Source organism: Labeo rohita, chromosome 15 (genome assembly GCF_022985175.1).
Source record: "Labeo rohita strain BAU-BD-2019 chromosome 15, IGBB_LRoh.1.0, whole genome shotgun sequence".
In the NCBI taxonomy this organism is placed as follows: domain Eukaryota; kingdom Metazoa; phylum Chordata; class Actinopteri; order Cypriniformes; family Cyprinidae; genus Labeo; species Labeo rohita.
The window spans coordinates 22,104,758-22,128,636 of record NC_066883.1 but is presented as its reverse complement, the minus strand read 5'-3'; the positions used below and the strand labels follow the sequence as shown (position 1 = coordinate 22,128,636).

The 23,879-nt window shown below is 34.0% G+C and overlaps 1 protein-coding gene across 3 annotated transcripts in view; it reads left to right on the top strand.

Annotated features, from left to right (window-relative positions):
- usp32 (ubiquitin specific peptidase 32) overlaps positions 1 to 23,879 on the top strand; it is a 57,319-nt gene that overhangs the window by 21,930 nt on the left and 11,510 nt on the right. The window contains exons 6-21 of one of the 3 annotated variants that reach the window (XM_051129426.1): positions 8,575 to 8,706; positions 8,965 to 9,072; positions 9,222 to 9,337; positions 9,708 to 9,770; positions 11,177 to 11,260; positions 11,608 to 11,669; positions 12,133 to 12,235; positions 13,261 to 13,444; positions 15,380 to 15,558; positions 16,155 to 16,295; positions 18,158 to 18,317; positions 19,282 to 19,436; positions 21,581 to 21,662; positions 21,805 to 21,879; positions 22,293 to 22,431; positions 22,651 to 22,756. In XM_051129426.1, the coding sequence (XP_050985383.1) occupies positions 8,575 to 8,706; positions 8,965 to 9,072; positions 9,222 to 9,337; positions 9,708 to 9,770; positions 11,177 to 11,260; positions 11,608 to 11,669; positions 12,133 to 12,235; positions 13,261 to 13,444; positions 15,380 to 15,558; positions 16,155 to 16,295; positions 18,158 to 18,317; positions 19,282 to 19,436; positions 21,581 to 21,662; positions 21,805 to 21,879; positions 22,293 to 22,431; positions 22,651 to 22,756 (1,889 nt within the window). Of the gene's footprint in view, positions 1 to 8,574; positions 8,707 to 8,964; positions 9,073 to 9,221; positions 9,338 to 9,707; positions 9,771 to 11,176; positions 11,261 to 11,607; positions 11,670 to 12,132; positions 12,236 to 13,260; positions 13,451 to 15,379; positions 15,559 to 16,154; positions 16,296 to 18,157; positions 18,318 to 19,281; positions 19,437 to 21,580; positions 21,663 to 21,804; positions 21,880 to 22,292; positions 22,432 to 22,650; positions 22,757 to 23,879 lie in introns of all 3 variants that reach the window. The other 2 variants (XM_051129427.1, XM_051129424.1) reach the window with 2 other exon arrangements.

Here is a 23,879-nt window from a genome sequence, read left to right as displayed (position 1 = left end):
ATTGTCCATGTGACATCAGTGGTTTAACCTTAATTTTTTGAAGCTACGAGAATACTTTTTGTGTGCAAAGAACACATTAACTCGGGGTTTGTACAAGGTGCTTAAAGTGCTTGAAGTACTTGAATTTGACTTAAATTTAAGACCTGGAAAATCCTTCGAAAATAGCAGTATTCCTGAACAGGTACTTGAAAAATGCTTGAATTATTAAAAGGCAATGTATCTATAAAGTAGAGCACATAATAAGCACATATCTTTTCACATGGTTAAATTAATCCTACTTCTGGGAGACTGGGATTTCTGAATGCATATTTGATTCAGATCTGGACTTTAAATCATGTATCACAAATCATTTGATTTAGATCGGGACTTCTCGTGGTGAAAATCATTTGATTTAGATCGGAACTTCAGAGCGGGTTCGCAATTATTTGACTTGGATTAGAAATTTGCGTATCGTGAATCATTTGATTTAGACTGGGATTTCTGAATGCATATTTGATTCAGATCTGGACTTCAAATCATGCATCGCAAATCATTTGATTTAGATCGGGACTTCTCGTGGTGAAAATCATTTGATTTAGATCAGAACTTCAGAGCGGGTTCGCAATTATTTGACTTGGATTAGAAATTTGCGTATCTTGAATCATTTAATTCAGATCGTGACTTTGGAGCGTGTGTCGCGAAACAGTTGATTTAGATCAGAACTTTGCAAAGCATTAATCATTTGATTTACATCAGGACTTCGGAGCAGGTTCACAGTCATTTGACTTAGATTGGAAATTTGCGTATCCCAAATCATTTGATTCAGTTCAGGACTTCAAACCGTGTATCACAAATATTTGTTTTAGATTGGGGCATCAGAGTGGGTTTGCGAAACATTTGACTTAAACTGGAAATTTGCGTATCATGAATCATTTGATTCAGATGGGACTTCGGAGCACGTAGCGCAAATCTTTTGATTTAGATCGAAATGTAGCGTATTGTGAATCATTTGATTTAGATCGGGACTATGGTGCGGGTTTGTGAAACAATTAGATTGGAAATTTGCGTAATGTGAATAGTTTGACTCAGATCAGGACTTTGGAGCGTGTATTGCGAATCATTTGATCCAGATCAAAAGTTTGCGTATTGCAAATCATTTGATTCAGATTGAATCATTTAATTCAGTTCGGGACTTCGGAGCATGTACTGGCTTTTTTTTTTTGCAGAAATGGCAGTGTTTGTCAGTTCAGAGGCATCTATTTACAGAAATCTGTTATAATGAGAAATGACTAAAAGGTTATCATTTAAATGTACGAGAGACACTACGTGTCGCTGAAGCTGACAGTAATCTGCTCTTTGATAGTCTGTGCTGTAGATGTTTAGGCAAGTTTCAAGTCTCGTTTTGTCCACTTCCCTCTCCTCCCAGACACACAGGAGGCATCAGCAAATCAGCCAGCCTGCCCTCCACCGGGAGAGAGGCATCTGTGTGAGATAATGGCGAGTGACAGGCAACACTTCCCACTCAGTGAACACACACACAGCATTTGCACACACTCGGCCCTGCTGCAGCTGTTACTGCCACCCAGCTATTAAAACCAGACTGGCACGCTGAAGGAAATGGCTGCATTCACTCAGAGACCCCAAGTCCACACAGTGACAGAATCTGAGCACTAGCTCTTGTCATAGAGACAATGATTTATTTAGGGGCTGAAGATCTCTCACCCGCTTAGTCACTCTGTGCTTTTGCTGTCATGAAATCGTAATGTGGGAAGCCTGTGAATGTTTTTTAGTTATGAGTGTGCTGCATGCCTCAACTGACCCACATTCACAAGTGACTATGCAGTGATAGCTGTGATTTTGTTTTAGACTGGTATTCATGATAGTAATAATAATTATACCATAATAATAATATTGTTATTACACTTATACAATTTTATTTGCTTATGTTTAATGACCATTTAATTCATTAAAGTGAAATTAATTTAATTAAAAAAAATGATTTGATAATGATCTAAAAAATAAGTTTTAAAATGAATTTGGCAATAATATAGTAACATATTAATGTTGTTTGTAGTATCTTATTTTTGACTCTCATTCTATCATTCTGTCGATCTATCATTCTGTTGTTCTATCTCTCTATCGTTCTCTCGTTTTATCTATCGTTCTTTCTAATGTTCTGTTTTTCTTTCTATCGTTCAATTGTTTTCTTTTTATCTATCTCTGTGTATCTATGATTCTATCATTCCATAGTTCTATCTACATGTCTATCATTCTGTCTATCGTTCTGTTGTTTCCTCTTTTTATCTATCATTCTATCTGTTGTTCTATCGTTCTATCTCATGTTCTGTCTATCGTTCTATCTGTTGTTGTATCTCTATCTATCGTTCTATCATTCTATCGTTCTGTCTACATGTCTGTCTGTCTATCAGTCTATCGTTGTCTATCATTCTATCTATCGTTCAATCGTTCAATCTACATGTCTGTCTGTCTATCTATCTATCTATCTATCTGTCATTCTATCTGTTGTTCTGTTCTATCATTCTCTCATTTTATCTATCTCTGTCTATCGTTCTATCGTTCCACCATTCTATCCACATGTCTATCGTTCTATCGTTGTCTATCGTTCTGTCTGTCGTTCTCATTTTATCTATCTATCTATCTATCTATCATTCTATCTATCGTTCTATCTACATATCTGTCTATCTATCTATCGTTCTGTCTATTGTTCTATCGTTCTCTCATTTTATCTATCTGTCTATCTATCTATTGTTCTATCTGTATATCTATCTATCGTTCTCTCTATATATCTATCTATCGTTCTATCTATCGTTCTATCTATCGTTCTGTTGTTCTATCTATCACTCTGTTCTGTCTGTCGTTCTATCTATCGTTCTGTTGTTCTATCTATTGTTCTGTTGTTCTATCTATCGCTCTGTTCTGTCTGTCGTTCTATCGTTCTGTTGTTCTATCTATCGTTCTGCTGTTCTATCTATTGCTCTGTTCTATCTGTCTGTCGTTCTATCTATCGTTCTGTTGTTCTATCTGTCGTTCTATCTCCCTATCATTCTATCTATCGTTCTACCTCTCATTCTGTTGATCTATCATTCTATCTATCTGTTGTTCTAGCTATCATTCTAGCTGTCTATCTGTCGTTCTAGCTATCTATCATTCTGTCATTCAATCTATCGTTCTATTGTTCAATTTATCATTCTACCTCTAGCTGTCCATCTGTTGTTCTGTCTATCTATCGTTCTGTCCCTCTGTCGTTCTATCTATCATACTATTGTTCTGTATATTGTTCTGTCATTCTATATATCATTCTATCTACCTATCGTTCTGTCTACCCATTTTTTGTAAGGGTGGTTTTTACAGAAAATGGGAAATTTATTCGATTGAGACACTAATTTAGTTTGTTTAGATGTTAGAACTGATAATGCTGTGCAGGTAGGCAGCTCAGTAGGCTTTGAAACAACCATTAATACTGGGCAGGAGCAAACCAATATCGACAGGCCTGTTCTGTTTGTGATTTAAAGCAGTTGCCTATAGGTTGCTTCGAACAGCATACACAGCAGTTGTTTGCCTTTTTCATTAATCAATTGACTGTATACAGTCATTATCGGAAGGTCAATGTATGCGCCTTTCCGTGTATTAGTAAGACCATGATCAATTCAGCGTATAGCATATTTCTCCATTACAGAATGAATTCACAAGGCTAGGCTTTATTCTTTTCGCTGTCACTGAGACAAGATACTTTTATCCTCAGATACAAGACAGAAAGCTAAAAAACACAAAAGCAAGTGATTATGCAAATGGATCAGTAAAATTAGAATTAGAAGTTTTCTTTGTCAATCAAGGACAGCTTTGGCTCTCCATCTCTAGCCAATCAGAGAAGCTACCTGGGCAACCCACGGTAATCTGCGGCCCGCTCCAGATTATCCTCTTAGCTCAGTGAGAGGGCTGTATGTGTGCTGTTGGTGTGAAGTAGTCATGATCTGTGTGATCTGTGTGAGCGCATGTGGGTTTATGGGTTTGTGCGCCTTCCAGAATATGCCTCACACCAGGCCAAGTGCGAGCAGGCAAGAGGCCTATCAGAAAGAAGAAAGTGAAGGCTGGGTGACAGTAATCTGTGAGAAGGAAAGGGAGTTGGATTGCATACGGAAATGGAGAGTAAATGTATTTTGCCAACATAACGTTTGCCATGGTACACGCCATATCTAACAACCGGAGCCGTGACATGTGCAGTGGAATATGGTATGGTTCTTCTGTTGCCACTCTGATAGAGTCGGTCCTTTAGGTGAGTACTAGCATTTGGAGATGTGTAGTTGATATATATGCTCGCTATATATAAATATAATAGCTTCATGGTATACAGACCTTCATGGTTTTTTCTCATCTAATTTAATCAAAAATACAGTAAAACAGTAATATTGTTAAATATTATTAAAATTCAAAAGATCTATTTTCTGTTTTATAATATATTCTAAAATGTCACACATTTTTGTGATAACAGCTGAATTTTCAGCATCATTACTTAAGTCTTCAGTGTCACATGATCCTTCAGAAATCTATGATGATTTGCTGTTCAACAAACATTCTTTTATTATTATTATTATTATTATCAATATTTAATAAAAAAATATATCAATATAACTCTATATAAAATATATATAAATATATACAATTTTCTTTAAATAAATTATTAATATTAATACTTTTATTTAGCAAGTATGTTTTAAATTGATCAAAAGTGATGATAAAGACATTTATAATGTTACTAAAGATTTCTACTTCAGATAAATGCTGTTCTTCTGAACTTTCTATTCATCAAAGAAACCTGAAAAAATTCTACTCAGCTGTTTTCAACATAATAATAATAAATAAATGTTTTTTTGAGCAGCAAATTAGAATATTAGAAAGATTTCTGAAGGATCATGTGACTGGAGTAATGATGCTAAAATCATCATCATCACAGGAATAAATGACATTTTAAAATATATTCAAACAGAAAAGAGTTATTTTAAATAGTAAAAATATTTCAAAATTGTGCTGTTTTTTGCAGTACTTTGCAACAAATAAATGCAGACTTAGTGAGCAGAAGAGACTTCTTTAAAAAACATTAAAAATCTGTTCAAAAACTTTTGACTGATATGTATATTATTTTTAAATAAAATAAAATTATCTTACAGGCCCCAAACATAGACCTACACACACTTACGTATTTACTTATGTGCTTATTTTTTACTAAGTTCACTGACAAATTAATAAAAAAAATATGTAAATATTCTGTGTAGTGTTTCAACATGAGGTCATAACTAAATATGGAGTATATCATTGCTGTTATTTTTTTTTCTTTCAGCATAGATTGAATTGTTATTTTCCCACTGGCATTTAACATGACAAACTTTTCAAATATTTGATGGTGAAGTGGCATCAAAGATGGAATCTGTTCTCAAGAGATGGCTAATGTTTGTGATATTAAATACAAAAGTGTACCCTTGTATCTCAGTCCAGACCTGTAATTTCTGCTCTGTCATGCGCTTTGTGCCTTGTTACAGGACGGCAAGAAAAGTAATGGAAACGTAGCACAAGTAATGGGTGAAATGGGTTTTGACAGCTTGAGAGGCCCGACAGCGTCACCCTAGCCAGAGAAACAATGCCTGTCCTCCTGCCATAATGCATTGCAAGATCACAGTCTATGGCTAGCTTGAAATTAACTGCACATGGTGCCTCATATTAAGATGTACCGCAGCGATCAAAGCTGTAAACATTGAGGATAAACGACCGCTCTTTGCTTATCCGTACGGCATATAAGTGTTATAGATTAGCATTCGCTGTCCAAATCATAGCGAATAACACTCAAGCAGTTATTTAGTTCCCAACAGCTATTCTAAACTAATTATTGTTCATGATTATAATAATAATGATAATTCGTTGTCACTGCACTAATTACATGGTGTACTCTAATGGCTCTTCAATCTAGAGGGAGATATGTTGTTTGGCTGTATGCTTAATGCATCTCAGATAGGAAGTTTGTATTAGAACTAGAGTTTTCTTTGTGTCAGCTTTCTTTTTCTGAAATGACACTGAATCGTCCATCGTGATTTGTAGTGAGTGGGTTCGTACCCCTATCCCCAGAATGCTTTCTATGTTGGGTCTTCAGCTCTCAGACAGTAAAGCTGCTCTCCCAGAGCACTTTGGGAAATAATGACTATTGACCCAATCCAATCATACTCCCAATTGTCCATCAAACCACAGAGGTTTAACTGTGCTGCAGAAGTCATAGAGATAACAGGGGAGTTTTAGTGCAATCCAGAGGCTGTTCATTAATATACCTTTTATTCCTGTCCCGAGAAGCCCCTAGGACATTCCCTCTTTTTTTTTTTTTTTTTTGTATGGATCGGTTTGCTTATTTATTTATTTATGAAGTGCATTCTCTGAGATGTATTGTGTTTTGAATAATACAGAGGGGAAGAGGCTGAACGTTGGGCTAAACAAAAGATCAGATTTGTATTCATCTGTTTTGACACTTGCCTTATGTGTGACGGTCAGTGTGGGAGGCGCAATACCAATCCTATTAGCCTAAGCTAGAGATTATGGCCAAGCAAGAAGAGTTGACCTAGGTCCTCTTAACCCCAGCAAACTAAAAATGGTGTAAGGGAGGTGGTAACTTGAGTCATGCTTTCACCTAGTAGTTGTTATGTAATGACTCATCATAAATGTTAATTATCTAATGAGAGCCTGTGTCACTCACTGCAGCCCACTTACTGTCTGCTACAGCTGTGGTTTGTAATTTATGATGATTCCATGTCTATTTTAAGAATAATTAATCCAAAAGGAAAATTTAGTTAGATGGAAATTTTTCTGTAAAAGTGAATATTAACACAGTTGTTGCCATCTAACAAGCTGAAGCTCAAAAAAAGGACAAAGTAGCACCATAAAACTGAAATTTATATGACTTGTGATACTATATTCCAAGTCTTATGAAACAGCATGATAGCTTTGTATGAGGAAATTGTCAGTTGTGGCAGTGTTATTATGGAATATTTTATATAATATTATAGTATTTATTCATGTTTTGAAATAGCTTTTATTTTCATCTTAATTTGAGTTTAAGTTTTAGTGTTTTATGAGCTTTTGTCTTTTTTTTATTTTTTGTTTTTACATTTAGATTTTTTTGACATTTCTATTTAGCTTTATTTTTACTTTTAGTTTTAGCAATAATTAATGCTCAAGCTTCAGCTTATTTTATTTCAGTTAGTCGCCAAAGTTGGCAAAATTCAGCATTCTGTAATATTGTTCATTTTCATCAAATATTTATGCTTTATATGCTTAATATAACATTTTATTTCGGCTTTATTTCAAATAACAATAAAAAAATATATATTTTCAGGTGTAGTAAACATGATGGTGAATGATGCAAGGGTGAATAAATAATTTTTGGTTAACTGTCTGTTTAATTTTTTTCCCAATTCCAATTTATTTTTTTCGAAATTCCGTTTTTTTAGTTTTTCTGGATTCCATTTTTTGCCATTTTATTTTTCTAGTCTCTGTTTTAATGGTTAAATTAAACAAATATCCATCAAAAAGCATGTCCAATTAATTTAAATAATTAAACTTACACAATTTAACAGCAATTTATTAAATGTTCAACAGAAATTACATTTTTAAGGCCCTATGAAATACGTTTCATCATTTTTCTAAATTCAGTTTTATTTTTACTAAATTCTGTGTTTTCCATTCATTTTCTGGATTCCATTTTCATTAAATTTAATAATAATAATAAATGTAATAATAATAAAAAGCATTTTAGTTAATTTTTATTGAATTAATAAAAAAAAAACACTTTTAGTTATGTTATTTATATTTTTCTTTTTTCAGAAAGACTGTGTTGTGTATTTTCAGTTTTCAATTTTTTTTTTTTTTTGGTAAATTCTGGTAAATAATTTTTCTGGTAAATATTCCTTTAAAAAATAATGTTTTAAAAATATTTTTTTTATTCGTAGAAGTACTATCATTACATTGAGTAATATATTTCTGTCGCAGTTTCTTTAAGTTAAACCGAAATTTTGACAGGTTACTGTGAAATCTTTTAGTTTCTGTTTGTATATGATATGATACTCTCAGAGAGATTGTTTTTGTGTTCATGTTCTCATATTTTGAGGCTGAAAACACCACAATCCTCATGCATGTTTCAGTATGTGTAAAGTAAATGAAACCACGCATCTGCGCCTTTCATTCACTCAGAGATGCAAACATTCAGGATTCATATTTCAATAAAATTTTGCAGCTTAATATTCACAGACGCTAGTCCATATTGCGTATTGATTTAAGTGTACTGGCCTACTTTTAATTTATTCATCCAAAATTCCATGATATTCCGTGTTATACAGTAAATTTAATTTTTTATGAATGGATTCCACAATTCTGTCTTTTTGCATCACAGAAATCATGGTGCCCTATTAATGCTGTTATTACACAGATATTGGGACTGATATTCAATTTCAAGAGCACATGCTTCACTGATGCTTGACATTCTACACTAAAAGAAACTGTTTTACAGAAAATCTGATTTTTTTTCTGTTTCCTTTCTTGCAGTAGAAGAATCAGACATTATTGACTTGGAAAAGCGCTACTGGCTATTGAAAGCCCAGTCAAGGACAGGCCGCTTTGATTTGGAAACCTTTGTCCCTCTGGTCTCGCCCCCTATTCACGCATCACTTAGTGAAGGTAAGACAAAAGTCATTACAGCAATTATAAAAGGTTCTCTAAGCCACACAAACGCACATACACACATACATCTACTTGCAACTCACATGGCTTGAAAACATCTCCAGTACCCAGGAAAGCCACGGTTCATCTTATTTTAGCAGAAGTGGGTCTCTGCTTTTGAAATGTATTGGATCATTTGTGACAGAGAAGATCTCACAAGAATCCAATTACTCTTTCTGGCTAATCTAAACACTGACATTTTCTTCCATTTTCCAGGCTTGTTTCATGCCTTTGATGAGAATCGGGACAATCATATTGACTTTAAGGAGATATCTTGCGGGCTCTCAGCGTGCTGTCGGGGCCCTGTAGCGGAGAGGCAAAAGTGTAAGCATTTTATTTTCCATCATCCTCTCTTAGTTCATCTTATTCCATGGCAGATGCAGGATTTTTGTGCGTGTTTCTTCAAACACTTTTCACTTTCGTTTGAACATTTGAAAGTTCCGCATCTTATTCCTCCTCCTTGTCTTTTGCAGTTTGTTTTAAAGTGTTCGACATAGATCGGGATGGCGTTCTGTCCAGAGATGAGATACACGAGATGGTGGTGGCGCTGCTGGAGGTGTGGAAGGATAACCGTACAGACATTCTCCCTGTAAGTGCAGAGCAGCTGATTGTATAATCGATCGTCTAACCTGTTTAAATCCACAGAAACAGCTGTAATATCATAGTACAGTTGAACTAATCAGTTAACCTTGTGTTACCAATCAAATGACCATAGTATTAATATTCATTATTATGTTTATGTGAACATGCCTATGAGGTGATTAATGCAAATGAGATGCAATCATGTTGTTGCATGTATGGACTAATGTGAGATTATACATTTAAATTAAACTCCAATCAATTTATTATTGATTTGTGCATCCTGAGCTGTCATTGTGTTTCTTACATCTAACGGAGTTGTTTCATGTCAATTATAGATTTTCTGATGATACTTCATGATTTATGCTTTTGTGTTTCAGGAGTTTGATTCCAGCGTGTCAGACATTGTGGAGGACATACTGAAAATGCATGACACAACAAAAGTAATTACTCTTTCATTTTTCAAATTGCATAAAACATATCATGAATAAAAATTCATTGGTTAATACCAATTCCAATTCAATCTTGCATTTCAGAACCACAGAAAAAAAATACGATAACATACTCCCTTTTAAATTTAAATTAAACATTTTAATAGAAATTATATACACTACCAGTCAAAAGTTTTTGCACAGTAAGAATTTTAGTTTTTTAAAGAAGTCTTTTCTGCTCACCAAGCCTGCATTTATTTGATCCAAAATACAGCAAAAGCAGTAATATTATGAAATATGTTTACTATTTAAAATAACTGCTTTATATTTGAATATATTTTAAAATGTAATTTATTCCTGTGGTCAAAGCTAAATTTTCAGCATCATTACTTCAGTCTTCTGTCATTTGATCCTTCAGAAATCATTCTAATATGCTGATTTGCTGTTTAAGAAACGTGTTTTATTATTATTGTCAATATTTAAAACTTTTTACAGTACAAAGATCCAAAGATCAGCATTTATTTGAAATAATGTTACAAAAGATTTTTATTTTAGTTAAATGCTGTTCTGCTGAACTTTCTATTCATCAAAGAAACCTGAAAAAAATTTCAGCTGTTTTAAAGACAATAATAATAAATGTTTTAAGCAGCACATCAGAATCATGTGACACTCAGAAGTTCAGAAGCATTTATCTGAAATAAAAATCTTTTGTAACATTATAAATGTCTTTTATCATCACTTTTGCTCAATTTAAAGGATCCTTGTTAATAAAAAGTATTAATTAATAAAATAAAAAATATATATATATATATATATATTCTGACTCCAAGGTTTTAAATAGTATAGTGTATAATGTTACAGAAGCTTTTTATTTCAGATAAATGTTTCTTGAATAGCAAATCTGCCAATTAGAATGATTTCTGATCATGTGACATTGAAGACTGGAGTAATGATGCTGAAAATGTAGCTTTGATCACATGAATAAATTACATTTTAAATATATTCAAATAGAAAACAGTTATTTTCAGTAGTAAAAATATTTCACAATTTTCCTGTTTTTGCTGTGTTTTGGATCAAATAAATGCAGGCTTGTTGAGCAGAAGAGCCTTTTTTTAAAAAAGCATTAAAAATCTTACTGTCCAAAAACTTTTGACCCCTACTGTAAATCATTGGCATGTAAGTTAATTTGAATTCCTCATTTAAATAAACATTACTAGTTTGTTTTTGTAATATAATGTAAAACATTGGCATGTAAATTAAATGTAATTTCTCAATAGAAGAAACATTACTAGATTTTTTGTTTTGTTTTGTGTTTGAAGCTTAAGTTTTTGGGTTTTTTCTTAAATCCAATATTTAAGAACATTATTATGAGTGTATGTCATTTGTGGCCTAACCTTTATCTTGTGTTTTACTCACAGCAAGGGCATTTAACCCTGGAGGACTATCAGATATGGAGTGTGAAAAGTGCCCTCGCCAATGAGTTCCTCAACTTGCTGTTTCAGGTATGATTCCGTTTACAGTATTTTTGGAAGAAGTAATGAAAAATAAAAAGTGTCTAAATGCTTATCGAGTGGTGAGAACCATAAAGACGTAAGTGACATTTCACCAACTTTTCAATCGTTTATAACAAAAATTTGCACATTCATTGATGACAGTATACTTTTGCTAGTAGAAAGAGCTCATCAAGAACTTTCATTTGAAATATATATCTCCATTTCCCTCAAAATGTCACTTACGCCCTTCTGGTTCTTACTCCTTGATATAATTTGTACACACAAGTGAATCCAATAAAGTATGTACACGTTCTTGACTTGGGTCTGGCCTGAAATTGCTTCTTAATCTGTATCAGGTGTGTCATATCGTCCTGGGCCTGCGTCCTGCTACCCCTGAAGAGGAAGGCCAGATCATTAGGTGAGAGTAGGACACACTATTTCTTTACTTACCCTATCACTAACTCTGCTTTATTTCAAAAGCGTCCCTACGGAGCACTTTCTCAGTGTTTTGAAACAAGTCTTATGAGGGATGTATTGTATTTCACTCTCCCATAAGCCTCGTGATTAGGCTTTGTCTTTATATAAGGATCTATCGCACCACCACTGCTGTCTAACAGTGGTTTAAACCAGACAGAGATCGAGAACACAATTTCATTTTCAATTAGATTTTCCAGCGGGACGGATGGTGCTCAAAAAGATACTATAAATACTGTACCACATCATCGTGTCTGTTTTATTGTTTGGCTATACGGCCCAGGTTTAGCATTGATGTCTTGTGACAGAAGGAGTGTTTTGTAAGGTTATTTTGGTGCTTGTGTATAAATATGATAGTTCTTTGACTGACTGTTTGTTATCCATGCTGATTTTGTGTGACGGCACAGGGGTTGGCTGGAGAGGGAGAGCAGGCACGGGCTACACCCCGGTCAAAACTGGTTCCTGATCTCAATGCAGTGGTGGCAGCAATGGAAAGACTATGTCAGATACGTGAGTCAGCAATATGTCTGTTCAGCCTCTACATAACAATGAAAAGGGGTCATATTAGGGGTGGGCGATATAACCAAAGTCTTTTATCACGATATGAGTAATTTTGTTTCATGGTAACGATATGCATCACAATAGTTATTTTTGCTTTAAATCAGATTTTCTCTCTTTTGTTGTTTGATTAACGTGAATGACAGACAGCAGGAATATTAGACTGCTGTCACTTTAAGAGCTGCCCAGATCCAATATACTGTTACACTTTTGTGTTTTTTTTTTTGTTTGTTTGTTTTGTTTTTTTCCCTCATCTGTTCACTTAACACCTAAATTACTGTGTTTACAATGATACTTGCAAAGATGGGCATTTTGACAAAGTGTGTGTATTTAACTTTCAAGGCCTATAAAGCAGCAAAAATAACTCAGTACTCCCGTGCACTATGAGCACCGTTGTCACATGCACGTTTCTCTCTGACAGCACTCAGAAAGCACACGTATAACAAAAGGAGTTCTCATTCACTGCTGATTGCATTTCAGTAGCTTAAAATTGCTTGTTTTTAAACAGCAATGCTTAAAAACTTTTGTAAACTTGTGTGCAAACATTACATTTTCGTGACCACAGTAATGTCACATGAACCACGAGTGAGACAATAATCCAAAATGTCTTCTGGTTGACAATTTTCTAGCAGTTAATCTAGTCTGTCGGTAAATCGCCCACCCCTAGGTCATATGATTTATCACGTTCCTTTTCATTTGTTTTGAAATAAGATTGTTGTTAACATACTGTGCAACTAACTAAATTATGATCATTTTTCAAACCTTGTCATTTTAATTGGACAATGGAAAAGACTAAACTGATTTAAAAAAATGTATCTGACCACTTTATAGTACAGATATCAAGCTGGACCTTGTTTCTGTCAGGCATCAATTTGACATTTTAGTTTTGCATTGCCCAGTTTTCTTGATAATACTGACCATATGGTGGATTCCTGATTTTTTTTTTTTTTTAATATAAAACCCATTGTGTTAAACAGGATAATAAATCGATTGTCATGGAGCAGCCGTCGGTGCAGGGCAGTGGGATGAGAACTTCTCAGTCTACAGCAACTATAGAGCCGGTCCTGAACAGAATTGGAATGGTGGTCCGTTCCCCCAGTTCCCCAGAGGAAAAATTCCCTGATAACATCTCCACCTCATCAGAGGCCTCAGAGAGCACTGGTAATAGTAAGTACGCACTCAGTTGCTAAAGTTGAAGGGTTAGTTCACCCAAAAATTTAAATTCATGTCATTTCAAACCTGTAAGACCTTTGTTCAACTTCAGAACACAAATAAAGATATTTTTGATGAAATCCAAGAGCTTTCTGATCCTGCATAGACAGCAGCACAACTGACAAGTTCAAGGTCCTAAAATTAATAAGGTCATTGTTAAAATGCAGTTGAGGTCAAAAGTTTACGTCCCCCTTTCAGAATCAATAAAAATGTTAATTATTTTACCTAAGGGATCATACAAAATTCATGTTATTGTTTATTTAGTATTGACCTGAATAAGATATTTTACATAAAAGATGTTTACATATACTCCACAAGAGAAAATAATAGTTGAATTTATAAAAATTGCCTGGTTAAAAAGTTTACATATACTTGATTCTTAACTGTGTTGTTACCTGAATGATCCACAGCATTTTTTTTTTTTTTATCTTTTTTGTTTTAGTATTAGTTGTTCATGAGTCCCTTGTTTGTCCTGAACAGTTAAACTGCCCACTATTCTTCAAAAAAATCCTTCAGGTCCCACAAATTCTTTGGTTTTTCAGCATTTTTGTGTATTTGAACCCTTTCCAACAATGACTGTATGAATCTGAGATCCATCTTTTCACACTGAAAACAACTGAGGGACTATTACAAAAGGCTCAAACACTCACTGATGCTCCAGAAGGAAAAAAATGATGCATTAAGAGCCTGGGGGTGAACATTGTGTTTCCTTCTTGGAGCATCAATGAGTATTTCTGTAATAGTTTGCATATGAGTCCCTCAGTTGTCCTCAGTGTGAAAAGATGGATCTCAAAATCATACAGTCATTGCTGGAAAGGGTTCAAATACACAAAAATGCTGAAAAAACCAAGAATTTGTGGGACCTGAAGGATTTTTCTGAACAACAGGTAACAACACAATATTAACAATCAAGAGGATGTAAACTTTTGAACAGGGTCATTTTTATAAATCCAACTATTATTTTCTCTTGTGGGTTATTTGTAAACATCTTTTATGTGAAATATCGTATTCAGGTCAGTACTAAATAAACACTGACATGCATTTTATATGATCACTCTTATTTTGGTAAAATAGTTAACATTTTTAATATTTCTGAAAGGGGGATGCAAACTTTTGACCTCAACTATAGTCCATGTGACACAGTAGACTAACACGGAAGAGAAGAAATTGTTGTATAAAGACGTCATTTTTGTTTTCTTTGCGCACAAAAAATATTCTCAGAGCTTCATGGAATTATGGTTGAACCACTGATGTCACATGGACTATTTTAACGATGTCCTTACTACTTTTCTGGGCCTTCAAAAAATCTTAATTTGTGTTCTAAAGATAAACGAAGGTCTTAAAGGTTTGGAATGACATGAGGGTGAGTAATTAAAAGAAATTTCATTTTGGTTGAACTATCCCTTTTAGGGTACAGTTTAAGACTTGATGTCAGAGCCTAGCAGTTACCACATACACTACCATTCAAATGTTTAGCATCAGTAAGACTTTATTTTTTTTTAAAGAAATTAATATTTCTGTTTAGCAAGGCCTCATGAAATTGTGACAGTTAAGACATTTATAATGTTACAAGAGATTCTATTTTTTCTGTTCTAAGAATTTCTATTTCATTTGAACTGAAGAATGCTGAAAAAACATGTTCAAAAAAATACAATTATTTATAACATTGGTAATAATAAGAAATGTTTATTGAGCATCAAAACCAACATATTAAATGATTTCTGATGTGACACTGGAGTAATGGCTGCTGAAAATTCAGTTTTACCATCACAGGAATAAATTACATTCAGAACATATTATAATAGAAAACAGTTATTTTAATTCTAGTAATATTTCATATACAGCGTTTAGCCTCCATTACATATTGTGTTTTCACTTCCCCAGGCCTGACCCCACATGCCACTTCCTCTGCCACAGACGTTTGCTTTGCTCGGCAGCACAACATCTCTGACAACAACAACCAGTGTTTCTCCAGCGCCAATGGCCATTTGCCCAACAGTATGGCCGCGCAGAGACCTGGTGCCATAGACAACCAGCCTCTGGTGACCACCGATCCCATGAAGGTAAGTGTAGCTCAGAACACCCACCGAAACCAGGAATCCACTGATAATCCTCTTGTCCATCAAAATGACTGCTAAAGTGCATTCAATAGACCTGCAGGGAAAATAACACCTTCAAGCTGTTTTTCGTCTATTCCATCTAATTATAGCTTTAGAAGGCTCAAAATGACACTAAAGTGCCATTTTTGAAATTGAAATCACCTAGAACAAATGAATCCTGTGATGAATGGTCTGTAACATTTGTGTTCTAGAAAATGAATGCTTTTATGTGAAGCTAAAAGCATTTTTAAATAAAACTTACTTGCTTCAGTAATGCCTTGTCACAAACACATTTTCAGTCTTGTATTAATGTAACGTCCCATATTATTTGGCTTTCTTTTTTCAACAAAATGCATAGCTGTATTAAAGTCAAAATGGGACCTTTCCGGGTCCTGTCCGCCTCTTCATCCATCCTCATTTCTCATTGGAGAAAAGCAGGGTGAAGGACTCTTACACCTCCTGTGATTTATTCACTGGAGGTCGCCTAGTCGTTACATATTGTCATTGCAAATTGCTGTCAATATGAACTCTCCTTGAGTGTGTGATTCTGTTTTGTCCAGGCGCCCACGTTGACTATGGAGGGAGGCCGGCTGAAGAAATCCCAACAGCTGGTGGCTGGTCGAGACTTTGAGACTGTGCCAGAGCCGGTATGGAGGGCACTTTACCACTGGTATGGGGCCAACCTCAGCCTGCCCCGACCGGTATGTATGCTATCTCCCATCAGAGGTTCCACCCTGGGCATTTAATTTGTGCTTCAATGAATGTCATTTGCTCTGCCTTTTTTGCTTTGACACACAATATTCCTGATGACGTGACATGAAGTGTCACATGAACAGTGTCAGATATTACAAAACCAGTTTCCTAAATATATTTGCTTTTCTTTTTTGACTTAACCCTCTTTTGGACAGTATTGCCTCTCATTATCAGATTAATTTTCTTCACTTTGCTAGCATCTGATTCATATTAGATAATAATGATGATAGGATGTCTTTAAAGCCAGATTTTTAAATTAAAATATCCAAAATCCAGAAAAATAAGCTATTTTTACTAGTGTAATGGCCCGTGTCCTTGCGTTGCCTGCATATGGCATCATACACCCTCGGTTTCCAGTTTTATTTTGTAGAAAACATGAGAAATCCCAAATACACTTTAATATGTTATGCATTTTATTAGACAGGTGACGAACACACAGAGTAGCATTATAACAGAACTTTCAACATATTCAAAAGTATCTAGCGTGATAAAACAGCGCTGTTTTATCTTACATACGCATGACTGGAAGGAGCGGAAGCGCTCGACTGCTTTAATAAAAGCTCTGCTGCTTTCATGCCGCGTGTCACGCTTGTCCTTCATTAGCAAAGTCCTTGTTTCGCTCTTACGACTTTTAGCCACACCCTGCTTCATACTACAGTTATTAGGTCTTTAATACATTAGCTAATCCATAAACATGATTTCTGCCCAAGTCCCGATGGATTGCATCGGCTGTGGAGATAAAGACTACAACTCCCATGATTCCACACTCAATCACGGTGTCATCAAACTATGCCTTTAGTTCTTTGTTTGTTTTGAATATGCGCCCTCTAGCACTAAAGACTTATTGTGGTTCAGTTCTAGGGGTGATTTTAAATCTTCTGCTGACACGTCAAGTGAAGGATGAACTGAGAATTTAAATTTAATTAATGATTCCACCATAAAAAAATGATTCATATTTTCTTGAGAGTAAACTTCATTGTAAAATGTTACATTACAGTTCACAATTGTGTACAATTTGTATAAAATGAAAAATAGCTGAAAGGTTTTTTTAATCTTTTTTTTAAATATTCTTTTTAAATCTTTTTAAATACTCTGACTTGATGTATTAAATTATTTAATTATATATATATATATATATATATATATATATATATAGTCTATTTCATGTCGCAGTCATATTTTCTTGGTTAAATAAACAGTACTTGCACTGTCAAAAAAAAAAAAATACTATTTTATATTTTTACATTAACTATGTAATCAATATTTTTTTTTATTAAAGCCAAGTATGAATCATATCAAGTTAGTGTTTTTAAGCATTTTACATTTATTCCAAAATAACTCAAGGCAGTAACAATTTAAACAATACATTTTATTTGTGAATCAGCTTATGTTCAGTTATTCTTTTTAATAGTTAACTTTTTAACTATTTTTGAATTTTTCGGATCATCAGTCATCAAAGCTTGGTAAATATTGGCCACAGACACAGAGATTTACTTAATTTCACCAAACTGATTACTTACTAAAAACTTCCACACATTATGTTTTCATGCCATTTTAAGTTTAATTTTGATGTAACAAAGTGGTTATATCAGAGTGTGTGAGATGTTTACTTACTTTTTTTTAATTAGTCTTTCCAATTATATTGTTCATTCAGACTGATTTGTGAATGTGGAACGTTAAAATTTCAAATAATGTTCATGTAAATCTGGCCTGTGAACTCAAATTTAGCTTCTCTCTTAAACAAGTGCACCACTGTAGTTAAGCCCAGTGCGTTTCTCCATTGTGCTTATGCTGTCTCATCTTCCTTCAGGTCATCACGTCTACAGTCACAGCTCAACCAGAGCTGGAGCTCTTTCCCCGCTACCTTCTGTTCCTGCGCCAGCAGCCGGCCACACGCAGCCCTCAATCTAACATCTGGGTCAATATGGGTATGAGCAGCCTGCGAATGTTCCCTCCACATATGCCCCGAGGTAACGTAAGCCTGCAGCAAGAGAGAGGCTCCCTCCACTGCCTTGACCACCTCCTCTAATCTCCTAAAACACCCAGCTCGGTCTCACCAAAGCGACCTGTCTGGATTACTAAAGAGCCAAATCCTGATGCCAACACCTAGAGTCATCATCTGAGTTAAAAAAAAAAAAAAAAAAATATAACTCCATGACAGCTAAATATAAATCCACATTGAATACATACAAAAATACATCCAATTATTTAAGATTGCAAAACACAAAACAACAAGTGATTGTCAAACATAAAATGTAGTGAAAACACAGTGCTGGCCTAAAAGTGGGTAGGCGATAGTCTGATTTAAAGTACTGTCATGGCTTTGTCGGGCTCAGAAGACTGTTTGGTGTGGGTAAAGATGGGTGCTCTTTGATTTCCTGTAAATGTTTGCTTTGCAATCATACCAATCTTTTTGAAATCAACGGTACGAATCTTAAATGTTTTTACAAGGACTAATTTTGAAAATTTGATTGCAAATTTGAAAGCTTGATTTTTATTTAAATCACCCAGACTAATGAATTGATGTATGTTCCCTTAAATGACCTTTGCCCCTTTCTTGCTGCTACCTTACAACTAATCCTCAGTCTGTCAATCAGGTATTGGGGTTGTGAATGTGTATGTGTGTGTGTGTGTGTGTTATATATTGACCGGTGTGCTCCTGGTTGATTTAATAGCATGCGTATTAGGATCTATGGATTGGCTGAAACTTCACATTTCTCACTATTCCATTAAAACGAAACCATAAAAGTGTTTCTTGGCTGATTTAGCAGAGTAGGTTACATTAAATTTACATTCTCAGTGACTTAAAGTTAGTTTTTGAATATGTAACAACACAGAAGGGTGGAAAGCTCTAAAGGGTTGTATTTGAAACAGCTAAATATTTTATTGCATGTGACAAAGAGAATGCTAAAGGCTGCTTCGTTCCCAACTCAGGAAACGTTCCTTCTCCGAACGCCCCGCTGAAGCGAGTGCTGGCATACACAGGCTGTTTCAGCAGGATGGGCACCATTAAAGACATTCATGAGTACCTGTCCCAGAGGTTACGCATCAAAGAAGAGGACATGCGCCTCTGGCTCTACAACAGCGAGGTGGGGACCTCCTTAACAGATACTGAATAAAAGAACATCAAACTCTGATCAAAGACATTCATATGCAAATCTGTCCTCATTATAAAGATACCGATGTCACCTCGCAGCAGCGAACTGGGAGGAAATGCTACAAAGTGCAAATTCCTTTGTTCACATATTTTTAAATTTAAACCAGAATGGTTGGATGGAGCATCTCAGTAGAGTGTCTTTTTTTAAAATAAATAAATAGATACTGGTGGTATTTGGAGAGAAGAATTCTAGAGAGCATTTGATTTGACAAAAATCTGCAGGATGAGTCATCAGTATTTTTGGTCCATTTTCCTGGAAGATAAAGACTAATTTTGAAATGTGCATGTGTTTCAAGATCATTTTGACTGTGATTAAGGGTGTGGCCCTATGAAATCTGTTTTATTCCATTTGGGGAAAATCAAAAAGCATATCTAATTAATTGAAATCATGAAACTTAAACAATTTAACAGCAATTTATTAAAAGTTAAAAAAAAAATTACATTTTAAGGCCCTACAAAATAATTTTCCCAAATTCCTTTTTCATTAAAACTTTTTTTTTTAAAAGTTTAACAAAAATGTCATTTTTAAGGCCCTATGAAATCTTTTTTCCCAAATTCCATTTATTTTTCGTTTTAATTTTTCTTTTTCCATTTTTTTTGTTTTTTTTTTCAGTTTTAATTTTTCTAGATTCCATTCTAGACTCTGTCTTAATGGTTAAATTTTAAAATGTTAATCAAAAAGCATGTCTAATTAATTAAAATCATGAAACTTACACAATTTAAAAGCATTTAATTAAACATTTAACAAAAATTACATTTTTAAGGCGCTATGACCCATTTTTACTTTTTCCCAAATTCATTTTTTTTTTCTCCACATTTAGTTTTTTTTCTGTTTTATTTTTTCTGGATTCTATTCTAGACTCTGTTTTAATGGTTAAATGAAAAAAATAGGAATCAAAAAGCATGTATAATTAACTGAAATCATGAAACTTAAACAATTTAACAACAGTTTATTAAACGTTTAACAGAAATGTAATTTTTAAGGACCTATGAAATCCTTTTTATTTTTTCCTAAATGTATTATTTATTTTTTCCCATGTTTCGTTTTTTCCATCTTAATTTTTCTAGATTCCGTTCTAGACTCTGTTTTAATGGTTACATTTTTAAAAAATATTAATTTAAAAGCATGTCTAATTAATTGAAATCATGAAAGTTACAGCAACTTATTTGAACACAAGGTTTAACAAAATTACATTTTTAAGGCCTTATAAAATCCTTTTTTTACTTCCCAATTCAGTTTTATTTTTACCAAATTGTGTTTTCCATTAATTTTCTGGATTCCATTTTAATGGTTTCATTACATTTTTATAATCAAAAGTGCCTCTAATTAATTGAATTATAAATATTATAAATGTATTTTTAATTTTTAATTTTTTTTTTTTTTTTTTTCAGAAATACTGTGTAGTGTATTTACATTTTTTGGTAAATCAATTCTGGAAAATAATTTTTTCGGGTAAATATTCCTTAAAAAATAATTGTATTAGTAGTAGTAGTACAATCTTTACATTAAGTAATATATTTATGTCTCAGTTTGTTGAAGTTAAACCAAACTTTTATTTTGATGGGTTGCTGTGAATTCTTTCAAGTTTCTGTTTGTATATGATATGACGATAGGTTTTCTCAAAAGAAACAGTAAAATTCCTGTGAAGTGACTCTCTAAATTGTATTTTTGCGCTTAATATTCACAGACGCTAGTCCACTTTTTATTTATACATCCAAAATTTGCCAAATTCCATTCCACGTTACAAAGTAAATTCCATATTTATGAGTAGATTTTGCAATTTTGTTCACATTTTCCGCATTATGGAAGTCTTAGGGCCCAAGATTAATGGTAGCGTATTCATTACCATTCAAAAGAAATCTCTACTCACCAAGGCTGCATTGATTGGATAATACAATACAAAATGCAATAAAAACTTCTTTTAATTTAAAGTAACTGTTCTCTATTTTAATATATTTTAAAATGTTGTTCATTCCTATTAGATTTAAAACCACAAGTCACAAAACTCACATTTTAATTGATGATGCATGCATTATATTGTATACTAATCTTATATCATATTGTCTTTTTATCAGAATTACCTCACTCTCCTAGACGATGAAGATCACACTTTAGAAAGTTTGAAAATTCAAGACGAACAGCACTTAGTCATTGAGGGTAAGTCTGTGACATTTATCTGTCTTAATTGAAGTTTTATCTCGTTTCACATTTGCTGAGCTGTGTGGATTATATTGCAAAGCGTGCATGGCTGTACCAATGGAAAAGGAAGAGTAATTAAGATATCTTTCCCTCTCTCCAGTTCGAAACAAAGATATGAGCTGGCCAGAGGAAATGTCTTTCATTGCAAACAGCAGCAAAATCGACAGACACAAAGGTAATGTCAGAGGTCTTGGAAAGTGTTGGAAAAAATCTATGCAAATTGGATGCTGGCCAAGCCATCTACAAATGTCAGAATTTATCAGAGTTTGACCTTGCCTAGATGGCAGTATAACACAAATCTTTAGGCCGGTTTCCTGTATCAAAGCACGTATCAAGTAGATTATTAACACAGGCCTGCAAGCAGCAAGAGTCCAAGAAGCAATTTCATAAAGCAATATAAAAGTCATCTCAAGACAGACATCAGCTGTGACATTTAAAGACTCACTATGTTGCCATCAAACTCTATGAAATACTGAATAATTGAACTTTATGGAGATAGTACTCAAGTGGTTGTGCCAGTGAACTCTAAATTTAATTAAACCTTCAGTCTCTCATAATTGTGTATAAATTTTGCTGTTTCTCTTGCAGTTCCTACCGAGAAAGGTGCCACAGGTTTAAGTAACCTGGGTAACACGTGCTTCATGAACTCCAGTATTCAGTGTGTAAGCAATACTAAGCCCCTCACTGAGTACTTCATCTCAGGGCGACACCTTTATGAGCTTAACAGGTACGGAGACTTGTGTTTAATCACATTTACTGTTGCCTTTGTGGGTAAAATCCAGTATTGTCAACTGGAATCCACGCAATTGGGAGATTTGTGCATGGCAAAGAAAACCCCCTTGCTCATTTTCCTCATGTTTGCTGTGTTAATCAGGAGAAAAATGCTTGGTTTGAATATGATATCTGTCATACCTCTTGACCAGTGAGCTGTGTCTTGCCTTGACAGAACCAATCCAATTGGAATGCGTGGTCACATGGCCAAATGCTATGGCGATTTGGTACAGGAACTCTGGAGCGGCACCCAGAAGAACGTTGCACCTCTGAAACTCCGGGTGAGTTGTTAGCACCTCTGTAATCATGAGCATCAAACCAATACAAAGCCATTCAAAAGTTTGGGATCAGTAAGATTTTTAATGTTTTTTTAAAGATGTCGAAGTTCCATTTATTTAAAAAAAAAAAAAAAAAAGGTAATATTATGAAATATTATTGCAATTTAATATAACAGTTTTCTATTTTAATATACTTTAAAATATAATTTGTTATATAATATAAAGCTGAATTTTCATCAGCCATTACTCCAGTCTTCAGTGTCAAACACAATCCTTTAGAAATCATTCTAATATGCGAATTTATTGTCATTATTGGAAACAGTTGTGCTGCTTTAATTTTTTTTTTTTTTTTTTTTTGAACCTGTGATGGTTTTTTTAGGATTCTTTGAATTAAAAGCTTAAAAAGAGCAGCATTTATTCAAAATATAATTTTTTTTTAGAACAATGTAAGACTTTACTATCATTTTTTTTTATAATTTTATCACATCCTTGCTGAATAAAAGTATTATTTTCTTTCAAATAAATAAAGAATGTTCACCGGCTTCATGTGACTCCAGCCCAAAGGCATAAGATAAACCCTAAACTTTCTAATCTCTGTAATAAATGTAAAGGATCGGAGGGAACCCTTATTCATTGTTTTTGGAATTGTATGAAGATCCAACAATTCTGGATGGGCGTCCTAAAGGAACTTGAGAATATCAAATCCGCTGTCCATTACAACTCAGACCAAAAGCATGTTTACTAGGCATAAGTCAGGAATTTCCCTTCAAATTCCAAGGGATTCACCTTCTCCAAATTCTCTTGTACTGTGCTCGCAAATGCATACTTGTATGTTGGATAACAGATCAAATACCGTCAATTATTCAGTGGATAAACACAGCTAAAAATTGAATTCCCTATGAAGCCTTTTCTACCGCATTAAAGGACAAACCTTTCAATTTCTATAAGGTATGGGACCCTTTTCTCATTTATCTGGGGGTAAAAGAAACACGATTTTTAACTTTGGGAATCCAGAGTTTAGTGTGGAAAGGTTGAAAGGCTACCTTATTGTTTTGTTTTTTTATGGCTATACTGATTTCTGTTTTTATATTGATATATTTACTCATTTATTTCTCTGTTTTTTTTT